This window comes from Perna viridis, chromosome 6, assembly GCF_037379345.1.
Source record: "Perna viridis isolate PV_CMFRI_1.1 ecotype Kerala chromosome 6, ASM3737934v1, whole genome shotgun sequence".
NCBI classification, from domain to species: Eukaryota; Metazoa; Mollusca; class Bivalvia; order Mytilida; family Mytilidae; genus Perna; species Perna viridis.
Genome location: NC_142450.1, coordinates 26,834,995 through 26,854,642, shown reverse-complemented (window position 1 = coordinate 26,854,642; position 19,648 = coordinate 26,834,995). Strand labels below are relative to the sequence as shown.

Genomic DNA, 19,648 nt, shown 5'->3' with positions numbered 1-19,648 from the left:
TCATGATAAATGAAGATTTACTTTTACTTTATAACAGTATTATTACATCTCCACATTTTAACTGTTGTTGCACTTTATGGTGTAAAGCAAAAAATAAATGTAAAATTGACGTAATTTTAAGTTACAGAAGGCGGCTGTTGGCATTATACTTTATCAGTTAAATTATAGTAGTCCTGAGATTGTACATATGTGTAATTTATAATCAGTTTCTTTATTTCCGTTGTAACAAGGGACTTAGATCTTTTTGAACTGATTTTAGGTGTGTTCAATAGTGTAATATAAGCTGCAGCCTATCTCATGGTTTCCTAGACATTCATTGAAAACTAATGGGTGGCCCTGGGTGACATTTACAACCCGGATCAGTGGTTGTCTCTTCGACATATTCACCATACTTTTTCTGTTGTTTTGATATCAGAAATATAATCCATCACAAAACTTTTTTTCCGTTCTTAAATGGACCTGACTATTTTGTATTTAGTTTTTAAAGTACTTCAAATTAACATCAACATATCTGAATATATTTAAATATGTACATGAAATTAGAGGAATTACACAGTGTGTTAATAATTTGTTATTTACTCAAAGATATCGTACACAATATAAACGTCGCTGAAAGTGTCTGGTACCAGTCTAAGAAAATTGTCTGAAAACGTCAGAAATTGTAATATTATCGTCTTTCAAAAAATCTTATTTAGAAGAGTATTAAAATTATTGATGTCAGTTTATATAGTGAGATAAAGGTTACACCAGACACTGTGCTACACTTAGAAATCGATGGTAAAGGAAAACTATTGACCAAACTTTACGACAAACGTGATGACTTTTCATTCAGAATTGTCAACTTTCCTTTCATCTGTGGCAATATCCCTTTAGCACCTGCGTATGGAGTGTTCATATCACAACTTATACGTTATGCCAGAGCTTGCCGAAACTACGCACACTTTTTGTATCTCGCTAGAACTCTAACAAATAGGCTTCTGGAACAGAATTATGTTGCTACAAGATTGAAGTCATCACTACAGAAGTTTTATGGTCGTCACCATGAACTCGTGGATCGTTATGGTGTATCCATCTGTACCATGAAAATTGATTTATTCAACGGGTCATAGTTTTCCTTTTCTCGTTTGTCTACCTCGGACTTTTCAGAGGACGCTTACCATTCCGGTGCACCTGATCCATGCTCCCAGTTTTTAGTGGAGTCCGAGTTGCTCATTTGCTGTTGTTACTTTGTGTGTATGATTTTAGTTACTTTATGTTCTTTGTTGTGTATGTCTGTTTTCCATGTCTTGTCTTTGTCCCTGGGTTACATTCTTTTGATTACCGCTATAACCTTGGTTCCATTGATTACTCTTTCATATGAAAATCCAATTGTTTTTTTTTTGTTTTTATTGTATTTTTATGATGTATATATGTATTATAATACTGGATCACTATGTGAACTAGTATAAGATACTAATATGTGTTTATCCTGTCTAAATAAAGGCTGTTATTATCATTATTATTACCTAGTAATACTTAAATGCATGTATTCTTACATTTACCTACTGGCTACATGAAATATGACGCAAACATTTGAATAAAATTAATACACGGATGTTATGTTTTAAAAGGATGTAAATTGTGCAAGAAGATTTTAAAAAACTTAAATACGTGTAGTAATAACTTGTGTTGATTCTTTTTGCATGGTAAGAAATATAAATATCTATAACATGTATGGCAACTTTTTGAAAGACTTCTTCCATCTAAACATTTAAAATTGCGTATATAGGTTCAATGAACATTATAACAAAGTTATAAAGTTCGCTAGACCATCAGACGACGTGTGTAAACGAACGAGTCGAAGGTAATATATCTAACAACATTTATCTACATGTTACATGAATTCACGTGTGTAGTGGTTTGAAGTGAAAAACTTTGAATACTGCATTAAATCTGTTGCTGGTGTTTTTCTTTCCTTTTTGAAGACGGTGGTACTTGAGTAAGTATTGTTATGAATAGATCTTAAGGAATACAGTCAATGTATTTCAGTATTACAATGACTACAGTGACCATAAGACCTTAAATAAAATAGTAAAGTGATGGTTTCCGATCCAGAAGTGACACTGGCAATCATTATCTCCAATGTTTTCAATTACATGTGTAGTTGGAAACAGTAAAATGGCACTAATAAAACTTCCACATTTTATCTTAAGAATGGTGACAATCTCACAATAAATTGCATTTATTTTCCCAAATATTCTTTACAAACTCAGGCAAAATATGTTCATACGACTTTCGCATGATCTTCACAAGATTTTCAACTGATTAGAGAAATAAATTTTGTCACAAAAATCACATGAAACTCGTGTGAACTGAACCCTCTAATAAACATCATGTGCATGAAGTTATAAAAACTTTATATGGAGCGAATTTTGAGTAAAAATCTCATGAATTTGATTTTTATAAATCTGTTGACTTCATATTAATTTCACATAGACCACTTTTTCTGTAAATAAAATAGTAAGATTGGACTTCAATGTACTTGTGAGTAGAACTCTAGTGTGAATAAGAATATTGTACAACACTATTGCATCAGAAAGTTTAGGCCATCACGAAACATCAAAAACAACATAACTTTAATAATAAAACAGCAAAAACATTTCATAATCCAACATGTCACGAAAAAAAATTAACAAGTGTGACAGTAACATAATAGGTAAATAAAAACAATATATTAGCTATTTCATAGGAATTATCTTTTTGTCAGTTTGGCAAATCAGCCTATACGTCTACCCATACAATGAAAAAAAAAAAAAAAAATATGGGTTTTTTTAGGCAAATTCCAGGCAATCAATTTGATGATGTATTTAAGGAGGTAGACCTAGGGTAAGGCACACAACTCTTAAAACTCATTGGAATGTTTGTATTCAGCATTTTACATCAATCTCATGCAAGCATGAAAGTAACTTGGATTGATTTCATTCTGTTTCAAATGAAAGCTTGATAGGCATTGGTGAAATTGAATACAATACAAACATATCCCTGATTTCAAGAGTTGTTTCCCTTACCCTAGGTCTACCTCCTTAAGTCGAAATTAGTTTCCCCTCTCAAACGGATTATTTAATTTTGCTATTTTAAAACTGCCAAGATTTTTTTTTTAAATAAAAGGAATGGAGGAAAGTTGATGTATGGCAAAGTTTGAAAGCTGCCCATAAATCGTTCATTTACATGCATCAAAATCTGGTCTATGGAAAAATTGTAATATTGTATAAATTTTACAGTTTCCTCAAAACCCAATATTTCAATTATAAAAGAATGGTAATTACAATAAAAAAATTACAACAAATTAAATTAAATTAAATTAAAGGCCAGTGTAAAATGTGATCTTGGTAGCCACATGAACTAGTTAACAATAGGACTGTAGATAGCAAAAAGGCAAGAAAAATATCAAAAATTAAAAGTAGTTATCTCAGGTTATTTTTTGAGGAAGTAAGCTGCTTGAAAATACATTGGAATGTCCTTGATACAGGGAGGTAACTAAAAAAAGAAAAAAAAGGGAAAAAATCAAAATATAGCAAACAAGGAATACATATATGAAGACAGAATAGCATCAATAAATGAATAGGGAATAAACAGCACCAATAAAAAAACAAAATGATACAGAAATAAGGACATGATCAATAGCACCTGTAGGAAATTAAAATGCAAAAGATGTTTACTGGAAATGAAAATGCTTAAATCAATAGCCTAGCACCAAATACATTTTGATATTTTACATAAAAGTGACACTAAGATAAAGTAATGCCCATGGGACATTACATCAAAGGGAAAGCGTACAAAAAGGTACCTTCAGATACATATAGGTCTAACATTTAAATAAAAAAAGTACCTTTAGATACAGGTAGGTCTCACACTTAAATCAAAAAGGTACCTTCAGATACATGCAGGTCTCAAATTTAAAACAAAAAGGTACCATTAGATACATGTAGGTCTCACATTCAAATAAAAAAGTACCTTTAGACACATGTAGGTCTCACATTTAAATAAAAAAAAGTACCTTTAGATACATGTAGGTCTCACATCTAAATCAAAAAGGTACCATTAGATACATGTAGGTCTCACATTTAAAACAAAAAGGTACCTTTGGGTACATGTAGGTCTCACATTTAAAACAAAAAGGTACCTTCAGATACATGTAAGTCTCACATTTAAATCCAAAAGGTACTATTAAATACATGTAGGTCTTGCATTTAATTAAATGAAAATTTTCATTGGTTCCATAAGCGGATCCAAAGAACTTGAAAGGTGGCAGGAGTTAAGGTACGTTCCAACATTTTTGCAAAAAAAATTGCACAAAATTAACATATTTTTTTTACAAAAAAAGGGGGGCCTTTGTCCCAAGATCTGCCGCATGGTTCCTCACTAAAAAATGTTTTTCCCACAACATTATTGAATGTCATTTTCAATATAGCATCACCAATAACAGAATAAAGCCAGTTTCAAAAGTCATGGCAGTAACTAGCACTAGTATTACATCCTATTGGCTTAATACTGGGATACAGTTAATAATCACTGTCTTTATCTTCAGCTTCTTATCCAAAGATTTTGTAAAGAGGATCCAGGCATTAATTTGCTCCTTTTTTCACATATTTTGCACAACAAAACAAATTTAAATAAAAGGGGGAATTCAACATTCTAAACCCCTAGATCCACTGACTTTTAAAACTAACATCATTCTGTAAAAACTAAAATACAACATAAGATAATACAATTATTACAATAGAAGAAACTAAGTACCATAAAATAATCCCCTCTCAGAATATCAACTCAATTTGGCCTTAACTTTATTTTCACAACCAACACTGCATAACATGTATTTTGTAATGGAGAAACATTTTTTTAGACATTTATTTTAAAATAAGTGATTTACAGTATATGATGAGCAAATATTTGTAAAGATTCCTGGTTACAAACCATATAGGAGTGGAAACCTGTTAATTTTACTACAAAAAAGTTGTAAATAATTTTTTTTCTTAAAGATTCTCCACTAAAATTTAGCATTAAAGAAAAGAACTTATAATAATGTATTATTTGAATTTGGAATTAATGAGGAAAAAAATGTTAAAAATAAAACTTACAAAGGGGTAAGTCACGCCAGGAATAATAAGGGGTAAAGTTAGGTGGATAATATAAGACCAGAAAAAATTACTCCCTTATTAGGGGTATGCTTTATCAGTATTTGTATTTCTTTATATTCCAATAATACCTTGTTTCATAATGAGCTCACTTTAAGAAAGAATTCTTACTACAATACTTACTACTCCAATATGAAATGGAAATGTATTTTTAATGTAGATGTACATAAAAATGTAGATTTCTGCAAAACAATGTCTTGAAAAAGTAACAGTATTTAAATAAATGCCCATCCTGCACAAGAGATAAACGTAAAATTCTTATTGACTGAAATAAGGTCTGACTACCAATAGTTTAGGCAAAATCAAATTGTGTGTTAAATGTTACCCGACTCTACTTTCCTTTTCAAAGCCGACTGAACATTTTACTGTTGACTGAGAACAGAAAAAATGGATTTTTTGTAAAATAAAATGTTTTACCTACCTACCTTATCTGTTTTTCATATTTTGGGGGGGGGGGTAGGAAACACAATTAACTTATTTGGTGTATTCAACTAGAAACCTGTAGATTGGTCTAACATTGGTAAACTGTAATACATTTTTAACAGTACTATTACAATTGGAAACAATGCCAATTCTATTTGTCAGCTTAAAATTCTGATCTTTATACTATACTAACAGAAATAATGGTATAGCCTTACTAACAAAACCAAATGGTATGGTATGACAAACAAAAACAAATCATATACTCATACTAATAAAAAAAACACTATGGTGTAGTTAAGGACTCCATTTTATCATTGTTCTAATATACTACTGGTTTTGATCATTTATGTCATCTCATCTTTATTTAAGCAGGGTAAAATAAAGACACCAAAGTCCAGCCCATGGTAAAATAAAGACACCAATGTCCAGCCCATGGTAAAATAAAGACACAAAAGTCCAGCCCATGGTAAAATAAAGACACCAATGTCCAGCCCATGGTAAAACAATAAGTAAATGGAGTCTCTGTAAATTATATCAATTCCAATAAGGCTATTTTCTTTATGTCTATAAAAAATGCAGCCCATAAATTGTATAAAAAGGTGACCCATCTGAAGCAAATTTTTACTGTGAAATTGGCAAAATTTAGTTAACTTATATGTATCTTTTGCATAAAAAATAAGACTGTCATATGTATTTGAGGTGAGTCATATATTTATCACCATTTCAACACAGCTGTAGTCTAAAGACCTTAGAAGCATGTCATATTACAATTAACATGGTCTGAATATGGTAACAAAAACCAATGGTATTGTTCGACTAACAAAAACAAATGGTATGGTCTGATTACATTAAGAAAAACAAATGGTATGGTCTGATTACAGTAACAAAAACAAATGGTATGGTCTGATTACAGTAACAAAAACAAATGGTATGTTCTGACAAAACAAAAACAAATGGTATTGTCTGTTTCAATAGCAAAAACATATGATACAATTGGGTACTAGAGCAGTATGTGTCTACTTGTAATATATGATTTATAGAGGATATTGTAGAGGCTTCAGAGTTTCTGTAATGGTACTTGAATGCTGCTCCTTTATGCCTGTTTGCTGTGGATAAACCAAAGGCTTATGCATATTAGTTGCAACTTCTGGACCTGATGGTTGCATATTTGTCTGTTGTTGATTAATTATTTGGCCAGGCTTGTGGGTAACAGACTCAGGGTAAACTAAAGGGCCAGACTGGTGGATAACAGTCTCAGGATAAACTATTTCATTAGTTTTGTTCATAGAACACCCATTGTCTGGCAGCATGGTAGCATTATTTGTAGTTTTAATTCCTTGTGTCTCCATTAATCTTGGATTGACAGAACTGACCTCATTGTCTGTGTACATAATCAAGTATTCAGGGTAACATTGGCTCCTGTCAAAGACCACAAATATGGAAGGGTCGTCTTCTTTGTCTACACAAGAATCAAACAACTTGTGAATCTTTCCTGGAATGTTTGGTGGCCTTGTTAAAGATGGATTACCTTTAGTGTATTGGCCAACTAGAACTTTGGCCCGGAACATAAACCTGACATCTTTTTGAGAGTCAGTTTTAGTATAGCTGTGGCTTAATTTAGCTCTTGTTGCAAAATAAGATCCTTGTCCATAAAGTGTGGCATTACGACCACTAATACGAAAATCAAAATTGTTGACGCAAATTCCTCTACATGTGTTCAAGGAGTCAGTGCCATGGAACAAATCTAGTTCGTTAAATTCATGGTCCATTACATCCTGTTCTGCATCTGCAAGCATGTGCTTCCGTTTCCTACATTATAAAAATAAAAACATATTAATCATTTTTGGGGTAACACTTAAAACCAAGTAAGATTCCATAAAGAATGAAACAAATATACCTATACAAAAAGATGATTACAAGGATAGATTCAGTAGTTGATAAACTAGAGAGTCTAAAGAACCTGAATCGCTCACCTGGAGGAGTGAAAAAATTTTGAACAAAAAGTTTATCAATTAGGGAATCCCCTATACTTCTATTATTTCTGCTACCTGCTGAGCAACACAAAAATTGGACCATTTGTAAAGAGAATTTAGGTTAAAATTCCTGTAGTTTCAAAATATTGGTACTTGAAGTTTCAGAGGAGTTGATCTTTAGATATGAAAACATCATAAAAGCAAAAGGGAACAATATAAAGGTTAATAATTATGAAAAGGGTTGACAGATTTTCACGAAAATGTCTTCATGATTACATTATTTTATGTTGAATACTAAAACCCAAGTAAGCATATGTCTGAATCAAATGGTTTTTGAACAAAATTACAAAAAATCTGTTGTTTGACCACTACTATCCATTTTTACTAATGGTAGCCATGTTTATTTATGAATAAAAAAAGTGGATTTTGTTAATGAAAATATTCACCAAACTGTCCCTTTTACCTCAATAAGCTACACACTTAGGATTACTTTGCTGACAAAAATTAATAGGACATATGTGTCTGCCAGCAATAAAATGTAAAATATCCCAGAACCTCAAAGGAACAGAGGTAGGGTGAGATATTTCCTGTTGCAGGAGTGGTTATCATGTCCCAAGCAAATAGGAGAGAGTATTTCATCACTCACATATCATACTCGCTCCACAACTTCCTGTTTTGTATTCGAAAAACATTTTTTATTTGAAACCGTCTTAATGCCATTGTTTCTTGAAAAGTCCATAAGACATCTTGGTATTCTCTTCCACATAGATCAAGGTCGATCAGTTCAAAATCATGCGCACAATCCCAGGTGTTGAAATGGTTTGGCTTGGGTGTTGTCATGGCTACAGGAAATGATACTGTTTCTGGGCTAGAATAAGATTGTTAACTTGAAATAACAAACATTGGAAAGTTAAATTTCACAGAGAGGGCATGTAAATGTCACATTTCTAAAATAGGAAGTTAAGAAGTTTTATATTGGTTACATGAGTGGTTGAAGACAATTTCTTGCTAAGGAAAACTCCACTCTTTAGAAATTCTCTCCATTTACTAGTGCTCATTTAGTCAGTTTTCAGGCAAGAATACTTAAAAAAGGATATTTATGCTTAAAAGAAGCTAAGTAGCTAGATTTACAATGAGCATATATCTCATAAAAGGATATCAAAGTAAGAATGTCTAGCTTAAACCTTACAATTTTAGCTCTGTCACATCTTCTCTTGACACAAAGTAAGGTCGTCTGATAACTTGACTGACTTCACCAGTCTCCATATTGGTTTGAGTAAAGTTCTTAAAGTCTATCTTATACATGATATGGACATAAGTATCTTTATAAAACAGATAACTTTTCTGCTTTGATAGGTACTTCTTTTCTAATGTGAACTGAAATATATCCTACAATGTAGATAAGACAGTTACTAGAATTAAGAGGTATAATAGAGGATGAAGTCCTCATAATGGTAGTGAATCCAAAATTTAACCTTTGACTTTAGAAGCATTGAGAGCCTTAATTCACACTGACAGGAAGTTAACTTGTAATACCAAGGGTAATACAAAGCGAGGATATTTTTTTTTAATTTTGTAAAAATGTTTTTAGCTTGTGTCTTAAAGTTTTGTTAATTATGAAGGAAATAAATCCTTGTTTACTAAAACTGTCAAAGACATTATTATTTTTAAAAATATTAATACACTGTACATATTCAACTTCCTCCTCTTACAGGTCAGACTCTCCTCATATCAAAGAAAAAGTGTGTTTTCATCAATCAGTATTTTCATTGCTCTTATTTTTAATGCATGATCCAGCAATTAACTGCTCAAATTTAAATAATTCTGAGATGGTATATGTAAGTTCTCGGATATCTACCAACAACTCAGTGAGCAGAAAATAGATTCATATATATTTGACAAAAAAAACCCAAAAAAACAAAAATAAAACTTCAGCAATTTTTATTGAATAAATTTAAATAAAACTAAATGTACAATCCCAAAAGACAAGATGTTTAAAATATGTAGAGAGCCACTATAAAAGTAAGGCATCATGCCTGGAATTCATAAATATCAAATTGAGATTTTCATTAAATCCTTAATTTCAAGGGATTTGATTGGTAAAAAATTGAGTTGAGGATGGATTTGAGGAAAATGTTACAAAATTATCATCGCTTTTATATATGTTCATACCTATGATGTATTTAAACTTAGCAAAAATGTTCTGCAATTTTTTCCCACTGTGCTGCAGCAAGCAAATTTCATGATGGGCAAGTTATATTCAAACAGAGCTTATGGCTAGGCCAACTCATTTGGGATGTATGATCCCTTAAACATATCTTAAGGCAATTAAATTTCATTCTTGGCCAGTTCAGTTTCAGAAAAACTTGTCCACTTGACCAGTTGGGCATTTTTTTTTTCATTTCTACCCCCTGTTTTCAGGGTCAACCATATATCAAATCATATTCTGTCAAAATTTGTAAAATAATTAAAAAAATTGTTTACAATGATTATTTTGTTTGAAATGATGGCACATCAAGAAAAAAATGAAGTTGCATTTTGTAACACTTGAAGGAAATAATAATCAAATTGACTGATTTTCACAATATGTGTATACTGGTAGTTGGACACACAGGAATTTTGGAAAAAATATCATACATAAAGTCTGGACCATACATATATAAGGTCAAAATACCTCTGGAATATATTCATTTTGTGAGACATACACACCCTGTCATAAATCTCCCACTTCTGGATATCATTTCTCCAATACCATCTCCATTGAGTTGAGTAACAATGGTTAGAAGTTCTCCTGTCAGCAAATGAAGGTGTTGTGAGTCGACGTATGTTAAACTGTTGGCCATCACCAAGAGCTGAATGTCCTTCAGAACTTTTAATGGAAACCTCCATCTTGCCAAAGGTAACCTGGTAGCTGTACCTTTCACCATGGTACAACATCTGGAATTATTCCAAGAAAGTTTTAGTACATACATGCAGATGCTGCTACAGGTATATTGCCAACCAAATCCCTATCTCTGATATATCAAAAAGTACATACTATTTACCGAACACCAGTATTTCAATTTATGTATTTCAGATCATGGAAACACAGAAAAAACTTAAAAATATAACAAATTGAACTTTTCAAAACAAACACTCTCTTTTCAGTTGTTTTAGAAATAGGAAATTCATAAGTACATTACTAATAACAAAAAAAACTTCAACAATTTTCAGTCTGTAGGGACGGAGCATTAGTGACATCCTTTAAATGTACATGCTCTGAAACATGAATGGCTTAAGGAGGTAGACCTAGGAAAAGTGGCATAACTCATGAAATCAGTGATATGTTTGTATTATGTTCAATTTCACAAAAGCCTCTTAAGCTTTTACTTGAAGCAGAATAAAATGAATCCAAGTTAATTAGATGCTTACATAAGATTGATGTAAAATGCTGAATACAAACATTCCAATGATTTGTAAGAGTTGTGTCCATTTACCCTAAGTCTACCTCCTTAAATGGTACTGTCGGAAGTTGTGTAAATGGAAAATGATGTATGCAATTAGGAAGTGATTGTTTGAACTTTTAACCCCTTGGTCGAGACATCTGAGATGTAACAACATAGCAGTGCATTCACTGCATTATTGACAAAATCAGATGTTATTTTAGAACAAATAGATCCATCCTACATAGACGAAGCCTACAATTATATAAGACTTAAAAAAGACCTAAATGTACAATCCCCAGAGATAAGATGTGTATAAAATATAGAGAGCCAATATACTTAAAACCAATACAAAATTACAGTACATTAACCTATTGGTGAAACTATCACAGCGATCAGTAATCAATTGATCAGTTTAATTGACAGGTCGTCACTTCCATTTTTCAAATGAATTTAAGTAAATTTTAACTATATTTGAAATAGCTTTGCATTGAGTGAATTTCAAAGAAAATTCTGAAATTTACATGAATTGATCATCTGTAATTTATCATAACAAAAGTGTGGTCAAATCGGTAATTAGCCATCAATTTATAGTGATCAGTTGGTACTTGATCATTGATCCATCAAATAAGAGAGGGACAAGGGTGGGTCAGTTCAGTGACTCTACATCTTTTAGTTGCAAAATTAGCTATATAATGAAAAGAAAGTATAGAATAGAAACTAAATGTAAATTGATTATCGTGTCACATGATGACCATGTGAAACCTAAAAACGAAAGTACTGTAAATATAGCATTTGTATACATATTCAAGCTTTTGCTATTTTTACATTACAGATAGTCATTAAAAGTCAAAACACAAATTCTTTTGATTTAAAAGAAATAAGCAAGTTGACCTTGATACCCAAAATATGTCAGAAACTGAAAAATAATCAACTTTTAATGTCTGTAAACTGGTAATTTTGTGGTTTTTCTATATTCAATCCATTTTTACATGTATTATAGTCTTAGAATTTTTGTGATGTTTGTTTGAAATGAAATCTTCTATAAAGAAAATTAATTTTTCTTAATTGAAGATTTTATTTCAAACAGACAGTCACAATTCTTAGACATTTAATATCTGCAATATTTTATTTTTGTGTTGCAGTTTCTTACACAAAAATAACAAAACCAAAACTGTCATGAAAATGTTCCTGTTTATATAATTGCTTTAATTACCTGATTTTCTACACTATCCTGAAGGTTACAGAAGGCTTTCTCAACAACTTCATTCTCCCCAGTTGTAAATGGTATCCATCTGTCAAACATTTTTACCTGCCAAAGGTACGGAATACAGCTAGATATGTGATGATTATTACAATTGTCATTTTTGCATCTTTCTTTGGTGAGTTCAGCACAGATATAGGTATTTATTGAAATGTCTTGAAGTAGTTCAGGATCATGCTCTTGATAGTCAAGATGAAGAGGATCTAAATTGCTTCTTGGTGAAGTTTTGTCAATGGAAATTTCAGATTTGTGTTGTTCTTGAATCCATGCTTCCATCATTTTCCTCTCAATTTCCTTTATGTTTTCATCTTCTTGGTCTTCTGTATGTTTTGTAGATGATCTTGACATCTTTTCACCTTGAACCAGTTCCTTTATCATTATTCTTTCTCTCTCTTTTAAATTTTCATCCTCTTGATAATCTAACATCATCTGCCTTTCTCTTTCCTTGATATTTTCATCTTGACTATCTGACTTGACATCATATGTCATTGCATCATCTTTACCAACTATTCCACAAGTCACATTATCACCAGGTATAAATCTATTTGTTCTGTTACCAACAAATGACTTCTTTCCCTCATCAAAGATTTTCATTTGTTTTGTCAATTGAACTTCATTTCTGAAATATTGGCCTGATACACTTAACTGACTTAAAGATGTAGTGTCGCACGACAAGTCAGATTTTTCATCTTTTTCCTGCTTGGTTTTAGATTCTGATATTTTGTGTATTTTGCTTTCTTCAGACTGTTTTAAACCAAGTTCATTTTCTTGACAACCATGACCTTCACCATCATCAAAAATGTTGTGATCTTGGTCAGTGTCTTCAATGGTTTCATTATGGTCCTTGACACCAGGACCTTTTTCTATAATCTTGGTATCCTTTTCGATAGTATCATGACTTTTATGTTCATTTCCATCATTGCTATAACCATAATCCTCAACAAATTCAGTACGATCTTCCATTTCAACTTCTGAAAAATAATTATCCTGAATTTCACCACAACCAAAGTCCTCACCATTTTCATCATACCCTTCTTCAACTTCCTCCTCATTTACATCATAGGTATCCTCAAATACTTCCCGGACTGCATGACCTGCCATCAATTCCTCCTGAATTTCTTTATGCCAATCTTCTAAGTCCTCCCTATCTTCATCATACCTTTCCACAATATCCTCTAGGTTTTCAGCATACCCTCCTTCAAATTCCTCCTGATTTTCACCATAGCTTTCCTCTAATTCCTCCTGGTTTTCACCATTGCTTTCCTCAAATTCCTCCTGGTTTTCATCATAACCTCCTTCAAATTCCTCCTGATTTTCACCATAGCTTTCTTCTAATTCCTCCTGGTTTTCACCATTGCTTTCCTCAAATTCCTCCTGGTTTTCATCATAACCTTCTTCTAATACCTCTTGATTTTCATCATGGCTTTCTTCAAATTCTTCCTGATTTCCTTCATAGTCTTCTTTTATTTCCTCTTGATCTTCATCATAACCTCCTTCAAATTCCTCCTGATTTTCACCATAGCTTTCTTCTAATTCCTCCTGGTTTTCACCATAGCTTTCCTCTAATTCCTCCTGGTTTTCACCATTGCTTTCCTCAAATTCCTCCTGGTTTTCATCATAACCTTCTTCTAATACCTCTTGATTTTCATCATGGCTTTCTTCAAATTCTTCCTGATTTCCTTCATAGTCTTCTTTTATTTCCTCTTGATCTTCATCATAACCTCCTTCAAATTCCTCCTGATTTTCACCATAGCTTTCTTCTAATTCCTCCTGGTTTTCACCATAGCTTTCCTCCAATTCCTCCTGGTTTTCACCATTGCTTTCCTCAAATTCCTCCTGGTTTTCATCACAACCTTCTTCTAATACCTCTTGATTTTCATCATGGCTTTCTTCAAATTCTTCCTGATTTCCTTCATAGTCTTCTTTTATTTCCTCTTGATCTTCATCATAAACTTCTTCAAATTCCTGCAAATTTTCTGTGTATTTCTCTTCAAATTCCTGCAAATTTTCTGGGTATTCCTCTTCAGTTTCCTGTAAATTTTCTATGTATTCCTCTTCAAATCCCTCCTGATCTTCATGCTCAAAGTACACCTCTTCTTCATCATGGCGTTTTTCAAAAAATACATGACTTTCATCAAACTCCTCTTCCAAATCCTCCTGGTCTTTTTCACAAACTTCTTCAAATTCCATCTCCTCTTCATTGTGGCCATATCCAAATGTTTGCTGGTTAACAAATTGTTCACCATTTCCTGCATTATTATTGAAAGATGAACCTGGAAAGTAGCAAAAAAGTTCTTTAAGCTATCTAAAAGTTGAGTTTAATGATACATTCTACAATAACAGACATGTTTGTTGTCTGTTTGATAAAAGGGACATAAATTTTAGAGCAAACATATCAGGGATAACTTTATATGCCAAATTTGAAGTGGAGGCAAGCAAGCGGTTCACATCTATTTTAGGTGTGTTTTTTTTCAAACAGCAAAATATGATTTAACAGCACACGCAAAAAAAAATCTCCTCACTTCTATACAAATTCTGAATATATTTTTCCATATGATTTTAAGTTATATGTCCATATATGCTACAATTTTTCATGAGTACTTGAATGTAAAAAGTTCCTAAATGCTTGGCTATTATGTTTTTCTTTTTTTTTAAGAAATACATATTTAATATCTTGCTATTGCTGAGATAAAACATAAACCTAATATATAGTTCTAATCTAGATCTATATATCAGCATATAGAGCCCACATTCATTAGCCATTTCTTAATTTACCTTTATGGTGATCAATAAATCCACTCACAGGCTGACTTGTCCTGCTTTGGTGAAAATGAGGTTTGACTTGTTCTTTTCCAGGTGGATAGAATGATTCATTTTCAAGTGACAAATAAAATTCCTTTTGTTCCTTAGTTTGACAAAACTGTTTGTTGTCAAATGGATCGGAAGAGCCAATTTGTCCTCTTAACTTTGTTGGGATATTTTGTCCCAACCGTTGTGGATGGAATATCCTCCTATCAGGTGGAGCACTAAGTTGCTTGTTTTCAGAACGTGTACTTAATTGCCTGTTATCAGGTGGCTGAACAAATTGCCTATTATCAGGGAGTGGACCAAATTGCTTCTCAGAAGGTGGTGGACAAACATACTGGTTATAAGGAGGTTGACCAAATTGTCTGCTGTTAAAAGGTGGACTGATTTGCCTTTTATCAGAAGGTAGACCAAACCTTCTGTTATCAAAAGGTGTACCAAATTGTCTGTATCCTTGCAATTGACTAGACTGGTTGTATCCAGAAGTATATAGTTGATTTCTTGTTTTATCATTCTGATTAGTAACAAATGTCCTCAATTGGTTCAATTTCTGGTTTTCTGGTTGGTTAAAGCCTCTCTCATCTGTAAATAGAATACAGTTTTAACAATTAAAGTTGCTTTACATAACCCTCTTCTCACCTCCCTACCAAATTTCATTTAAAAAATCATGTTTCTGAAAATAATAATAAAAGCATGGAACCTAAATACCATATAAAAAAACAAAAAATAGCATCTTGTGGTCATAATATTTAATCAAGAAAAGCAATAAATGAATTATTTTTTTATTTACAAATACCCAACAATAACTAATTGTAAACTTTTTGAAGGCCTTATCATAGGATTATTTCATCAACTGAAAGTTTTTTTCCTAGTTGTCATGGTTTCAAGATATTAGCAAGTCACTTTTTTGCCTTTTTAGGGCAATATGGAGTTGTCCTATAGCTTGAAACAAGAAGATTTTTGTAGGCCTTATCATATGGATGATATCAATACTTAAAAAAGATTTTTTTATCGGCTCTGATGCTAAAAATTGCTAAAAACTACAAAAAAAAAAACAAAAAAAAACCCATAAATTTTCACCTTTCAAGGATAACAACTCATACTGAATTGCACCTTGTAACGTCAACCAAATTGTAGAGCTTTGTAGAGTTCTTTATGCCCCCAACAACAAAAAGCTGACCTTTATTTTTCTATATCTCTGAAGTTTTTAAGATATGGCTTTAAAAAAGTGGTTTTTCCTTGGGTTTTATAAATAGACATGCCATTTTTGTTTCCCAACTGGTATACTCATGGTATTTAAAAACAAATGCATAATGGTTAAAGTTGGTCAGAGTTAATCTGCATACATGTAACTTCAGAGGAGAAGATTCATCATGATTAAAAAACGGAGTGTAAAATACTGTAGTACAAGAGAGCAGGACAAGCCATGTACACCTATGAAAAATTTAAAGCAAAGTCCAAATACATATGTATGTGTCTATAATTCTAGAAATATTTTACAAACATCAAAATCTCATGGTAAACATAGAAGAATTACTGTGAAAATACTATCGTTCGTGGGGCACCAATTTTCGTGGTTAGGTCAAACCACAAAATTATGTTCCCAACAAATAGTAGATTCCTGTTGATGTGTATACTGAAAACTTAAAAACCAAAAATTCAAGAATCCAAGAATGTTTCCTTCCTTGTCCACAAAAATTGGAATCCATGAATTAATTAAATTATTTCTACAGTACCCAACACCTACTGACTACTGTCATTTATGAATGTAAAATATCTCACCACATACCTTCTAGCAGTGCCTTTGTTAATCTATTTTCTGGTAAAGAAGATTGGATTGTAGAAATACATCTAACAGGTCTGTTAAATCGCTAAAAAAACACATAAAGAAAATATCTATAGAGTAGCGATGGAATATCCATTTAACACAAAGATGCACTAAAACACAAATTAAGCCCCCCACCCCCCAATTTCAATGTAAATTCCATAACCAAAAGTGCAGAAAAAAAGGATTCACAATGACAAATCTTAAGCCACAAAGTTATTAATGTCTATTAAAGCAGTATTTGACTGTCAAGAAACAGGGCCTGCTGGTTTCATGAAAAAAAATTGAGGTTTTCCGTAAATCCTTCCCCAACTGAAATTATGGCTGATAAGGTAGCTGAAAAATTGAATACTTGAGGGAAATCATATATTGGTGAAACATATTATGAAAAAAACACCATTTTGAAAGTTTAATTTGACTAGTTGCACCATCAGAATCAAGGAAAAAGACAAGATTTTCCATATCATTTTGTAAATTGAATAGTAACTTCAATGAAATGCACTGAAAAGGAACATTTCAAGGGCAGATAACTCAGACAAAAATCTAATTTTTCAGTTGAAAAATATCTGAGCAAATCCAGTGATCAAATAATAGTCTTTCAAAATAGAGAAAGCATCATTGAGTGAACTATAATGTCAGATTGGTGGGTTTTTGACAAGCATGTTTCTGATTTTTCTCATTTTACCTGATTCTTACAAAAACTTCCACTAAAAGCACAATTCTGTAAAAAAGTTTTGCACACCATTCATACAAGAGAAATTCTATTCTAGACATGTATATCATACCAAATGATTTCTTCTTTGTTTTTGATGTACAGAATCGGATCTCTGTTGTTGATGCTGGTTACCACCATTGGGTTTCTGATGTTGATGCTGGTTACCACCACTGGGTCTCTTATGTTGATGCTGGTTACCACTATTGGGTCTCTGTTGTTGATGCTGGTTACCTCCATTGGGTCTCTGATGTTGATGCTGGTTACCACTATTGGGTCTCTGCTGTTGATGCTGGTTACCACTATTGGGTCTCTGTTGTTGATGCTGGTTACCACAACTGGGTCTCTTATGTTGATGCTGGTTACCACCATTGGGTCTCTGATGTTGATGCTGGTTACCACTATTGGGTCTCTGCTGTTGATGCTGGTTACCACCATTGGGTCTTCGTTGTTGATATTGGTTACCACCACTGGGTGTCTCTTTTTGGTGCTTTTTACCATCATTGGGTCCCTGTTGTTGATACTGGTTTCCACTATTGGGTCCCTGTTGTTGATACTGGTTTCCACTATTAGGTCTCTGTTGTTGATGCTGATTAGCACAATTAATTCTCTGCTGTCGATGCTGGTTGCTACCATGAGGTTGCTGTTGTTGACATTGGTTTCCATTATCTGGCCTTTTTTGCTGATGCTGGTTGCCAATATTTGGTCTTTGTTGTTGATTCTGGTTTCCTGGGTTCAATCTATTTTGTTGATACTGGTTTCCACCATTTGACTTCTGATGCAGATGCTGGTTCCCACTATTTGGTCTCTGTTGTAGATGCTGGTTTCCACTATTAGATCTTTGTAGCTGATATTGATTTCCACAGTTTGGCTTCTGTTCTTGATGATGGTGACAATCATAAGGTCTTTGTTGTTGAAACTGGCTTCCACAATTTGGCTTTTGTTGTTGTTGATGGCCTCCACTGGCTTGTTTTGGCTTAGACTGATCTCCGAGGTTCAACCTATTTTGTACATTCTGGTTTCTAAATTTCTGCCTCTGATGTTGTTGCTGGCTTTCTGTTCTTGGCCTATTTTGGCCTGCTGGCTGAGGGCCTTTCTCACTTATTTTTTGATTTTGTCTTTGGCCACTTTTTGCAACATGTGGATTCCCTTGACTTTTATTTTTTGAGCTTTGGTTTCCACTCTTTTGTCCTTGTTTGTTAGCACTTTTTGGTCCTTGTGGATTCCCGAGTCTTTGACCCTTGGAACAGCCATGACTTGCACTTTTCGATGTAGTAGGACCTCTTGAGGATTTTGGTTGACCTGGCATCATTCAATTATTCCACTAGGCACTAACTGTATGTTAACTTACATAGACTAATCATCTGCATTTCATTGAATTCTTTGAACATTCTGCAAAAGAATTTAAAAAGTTTATTTTGTTCCTAGAACAAGCTTCAAAATTGCTGATGGCGAGAAATTTTCACTGTTTATTTTTGCTCCCAATTAAAGGGGACTAGTCTAAATGGTAGAGAATTTTAAAAAAATGATAAACTGAAAATAGCAACTCAAAATCATAGTGTACATGAACAGGTGGGCTGTTTTAACTTTTAAAGCGGACATAGCCCATTAGAAGAAGGTTGTGCAATCCCAATACAATCATTAAGACATTATTTGAGTAAAACTAGTATGCAAAATCATACACGGTGAAACATGACAATATACAAATAATTCTAAGTGTCATTACTCCAAAAACATTAATGAGAGGGTGGACACAAGGTGGGGATATAGGGTTGGGATTCTGTGGTTGAAGCGGGGAACGTTTTCTTCTTTTCCTGATGACGTGTGATGTACTTTTGAAAGTTTTCATAGGATTTTTAAATGTGTACTGGAATACATGTGCATCGTTAAAGGTTAATGAAACGGAAAAAAGGTACATATAGTTACCATTTAATAGCTAATTCGGAATTTTATATCATATAATATATGCAACTTACTTAAAGGTTTTAAAGTGAAACCGAAAATAGAGAAGGTAAGTAACTCTGCTCATGATTTTTTTTCAAACATACAA

General features: G+C 32.7%; 2 protein-coding genes across 3 annotated transcripts in view; one reads left to right on the top strand and one right to left on the bottom strand.

The window, feature by feature from the left end:
* The first annotated feature begins 1,877 nt into the window (after positions 1-1,877).
* The window catches only part of LOC148614291 (uncharacterized), a 45,823-nt gene continuing 28,052 nt past the window's right edge, over positions 1,878-19,648 (top strand). The window contains exon 1 of the mRNA XM_088588346.1: positions 1,878-6,094. Within this exon, the coding sequence (XP_088444472.1) occupies positions 6,081-6,094 (14 nt within the window). The 5' untranslated portion in view covers positions 1,878-6,080. The remainder of the gene's footprint in view (positions 6,095-19,648) is intronic.
* LOC148614292 (uncharacterized) lies at positions 2,604-19,636 on the bottom strand. Of its 2 annotated transcripts, none has more exons than XM_088588344.1 (9): positions 19,575-19,636; positions 17,672-18,990; positions 16,851-16,932; positions 15,032-15,643; positions 12,209-14,529; positions 10,280-10,507; positions 8,760-8,959; positions 8,217-8,438; positions 2,604-7,406 (listed from the first exon to the last, which is right to left on the bottom strand). In XM_088588344.1, exons 2-9 carry the CDS (start codon positions 18,908-18,910, stop codon positions 6,632-6,634), a joined length of 5,679 nt encoding a protein of 1,892 aa, XP_088444470.1. In that variant the 5' UTR covers positions 18,911-18,990; positions 19,575-19,636; the 3' UTR covers positions 2,604-6,631. The 2 variants fall into 2 exon arrangements, with proteins under 2 accessions (XP_088444470.1, XP_088444471.1); XM_088588345.1 differs by lacking the exon at positions 19,575-19,636 and adding an exon at positions 19,325-19,424.

Bases quoted from the DNA above. Each gene is read 5' to 3' on its own strand.
- LOC148614292 (XM_088588344.1), bottom strand. From the start codon at position 18,910: ATGATGCCAGGTCAACCAAAATCCTCAAGAGGTCCTACTACATCGAAA. The intron at 16,933-17,671 runs GTATGATATACA...GTGTTTTTTTAG, and splicing joins AACAAAGAAGAAATCATTTG to CGATTTAACAGACCTGTTAG. The intron at 7,407-8,216 runs GTGAGTGATGAA...TTTATAATGTAG, and splicing joins TTGTGGAGCGAGTATGATAT to GAAACGGAAGCACATGCTTG.